Below are 2,966 nucleotides of genomic sequence, written 5' to 3'. Positions count from 1 at the left end.
ATATATATTAGAATATTTGAATATTTGAAAAGTATTCAAGAATATCAGATGGAATAATTTTACATATATATGTTTGTGTGTGAGTATAATTAGAATTAGTATTTTATAGAATGTTGGAGAATAAATATTTCTGAAAATATTAGATAATATTAGGATTTTATATAAGAGACAGATATATTAAAATATTGAAATATTAGAATTAGCATTAGTAGAACAAGACAGAATGCTGCAAAGATTAATTGAACTCAAGACAAACTTCTTTACAAAAATTTTTTATCAATGTTGTTTTATCAGAGACATTGTTTAAAAGTTTTCTGTAACTATTTGGTTGAGTTTTATGAATTTCTGAAATACTCTATATATCTTTTAATATTTATATTCTGGTGTTTTTATTTACATTAAATATTTGTGTATCTATTTGATGAAGAAAAAAAAGTGACATTTTAATAAGTAATATAAGTCATAAGTATGTTCTTGTCGAGATGAATCTATGAATCTTTGTATATACAAGAGCACAAAGATTTAGTATTAATTTAAGAATGTTTCACAATCTTTGTTTAGATTTTTACCAATCTTTGCATGTGATAAGTATGATATAAATAAAAAAAAACATAACAACTTGTTTCAACAACAACACATTTGGCTCATACATTTCCTTTCTCTCTATTATATATAATTGAAATAGAATCCTAAATTTTTAAAATATTGATTTACGTTTCTTTATTTTTCTAATTTAAAAAAAGATTTACACAATGTATCAATTTATATTTTATATTTGTACATTTCAGTTATTTTGGGTTTCACAGATTCTTGCACTTGTTGGCAGTTTATTTTGCATGTGCGACTTTATAATAATTGATGTGTGTATATCCGAAAAATTTCTTTATTAAAAAAGAAATAATGTTATAATTTATTATGAACAAGAATAAGAATCAAAATTAGTGTTTTTATTAATTTTCTCATCAATTTTTTTTCTATTGTGTTTTTATTGTGTTTGGAAATTTATAAAGCATATAGAAAGTATATCTTGAAATATATAAAATACCACATATTTTGTAAAATATTATATTGAAATCGACGAGATATATTGATATTTTAGAAACAGCAATTGGATGTATACACAATGTGCATATAACTAAGTGCTATTATATACAAGAAACAATACATATACCATGGCGTTAATAATTGAACAAAGACAAATCAACAGTGATAATAAGAATATTATGGGGGGAAATATATAACGAAATTAAAAAATGATCCATTTAATAAGCAAAATTTTTTATCATTGACAACGCTGGGTTTACACATGCAATAGAACATCGAAACTTTCAACTTGATTGGTAGTTGGATCACAAAGGGTTAATTCATACAGTATTTAAATTAATTTTATTTTTATCTCTATTTTATATCTCACATTTTTTATGTTTAATATTGTTATTTCTTGAGTGTATGTAGTATATTTCGTGTGTGTATATATATATATATAATTTTTTTATTTTGAATATAATTTATATTTAGTATATGTTTGGTATTTCTATATTTAATAGATTTCTTGAAAGAATTGTTCTGTACAATAATTAAAAAAAATACTACGTTTGAAAATTGATATAATTAATGTATGATGATTTTCATATAGGTATTAAATGAAGCAGTGGGTGCACTGATGTGGCACACGATAATTTTGACAAAGGAGGATTTGGAAAAGTTCAAGACGCTGCGAATTATCGTTCGGATTGGTTCCGGCGTGGATAACATCGATGTTAAAGCAGCCGGCGAGCTCGGCATTGCGGTGTGTAATGTGCCTGGCTATGGCGTTGAGGAAGTGGCCGATACAACTCTTTGTCTTATACTAAATCTTTATCGACGCACTTACTGGCTTGCGAATATGGTGCGCGAGGGCAAAAAGTTCACAGGACCAGAACAAGTAAACTTTTATATATTTAGTTACTATTATTAGCTACTATATTAGAATTATATTCTTTTTATTGAAAATATATATTGTTATTATTATTTAAAAGTGGAAGACCTACTAGTTATTTAAAATTGTTGTAATTTTCTGTATGATATAAATCTTTTGTCACGTTTTGCATGTGTTTCAGGTGAGAGAAGCAGCAACTGGTTGCGCCAGGATACGGGGTGACACACTAGGTATTGTGGGCCTAGGTAGGATCGGTTCTGCTGTTGCGTTGCGTGCCAAAGCTTTTGGCTTTACTGTCATCTTCTATGATCCTTATTTGCCGGACGGCATCGAGAAATCGTTAGGTCTCACCAGGGTTTACACATTACAGGTTTGTACATTTTATATTTATCATAAAGTTATAAACTAACTTTAATGATTGTATCAACTGTTAGATCGATTTGGAAGTATAAATTTTTTAATATAATGATATAATGTAATATTTAATAAGAAAGTTTGTACATTTTATAAAAATTGATTAATTTTATATCTGTCCTAAATGCTATTCTAGAAATTAATTTTAATCATTATATTTTTATTTCAAGATATAGATTTTTTCGTATAATATTATATAATAAAAATATACACTGATAAAAATGATAAATTTTTATTCTAATTACACATAAAACGTAACTTTCTTGGATATTAATGATTAGCAATTTAATTTATTTCAATGTTATTATCGAGAGAAATCAATTTTAGATTATTACATGTAAAAGTATAAATTAAATTTCTTGATGTAATAGTTTAATGTAAATTGTAATTTTATATATCAAAGAGAAAAATTATATATTTATTCTTATGTTTAATGATCAGAATATATATATATATATATATATATATATATATATATATATATATATATATATATATATATATATATATATATATATATATATATATATATATATATATATATATATATATATATATATATATATATATATATATATATATATATATATATATATATATATATATATATATATATATATATATATATATATAT

The 2,966-nt window shown here is 23.7% G+C and overlaps 1 protein-coding gene across 2 annotated transcripts in view; it reads left to right on the top strand.

Annotated features, from left to right (window-relative positions):
* The window catches only part of LOC115233358 (C-terminal-binding protein), a 59,326-nt gene that overhangs the window by 46,297 nt on the left and 10,063 nt on the right, over window positions 1-2,966 (top strand). For both annotated transcript variants that reach the window (XM_029803723.1, XM_029803724.1), the window contains exons 3-4: window positions 1,637-1,924; window positions 2,100-2,288. In XM_029803723.1, coding sequence (XP_029659583.1) covers window positions 1,637-1,924; window positions 2,100-2,288 — 477 coding nt within the window. The remainder of the gene's footprint in view (window positions 1-1,636; window positions 1,925-2,099; window positions 2,289-2,966) is intronic.

This window comes from Formica exsecta, unplaced genomic scaffold (genome assembly GCF_003651465.1).
Source record: "Formica exsecta isolate Colony F162 unplaced genomic scaffold, ASM365146v1 scaffold172, whole genome shotgun sequence".
Lineage (NCBI taxonomy): Eukaryota > Metazoa > Arthropoda > Insecta > Hymenoptera > Formicidae > Formica > Formica exsecta.
The sequence above is the reverse complement of the archived record's forward strand: the minus strand, read 5'-3'. Positions and strand labels throughout refer to the sequence as shown.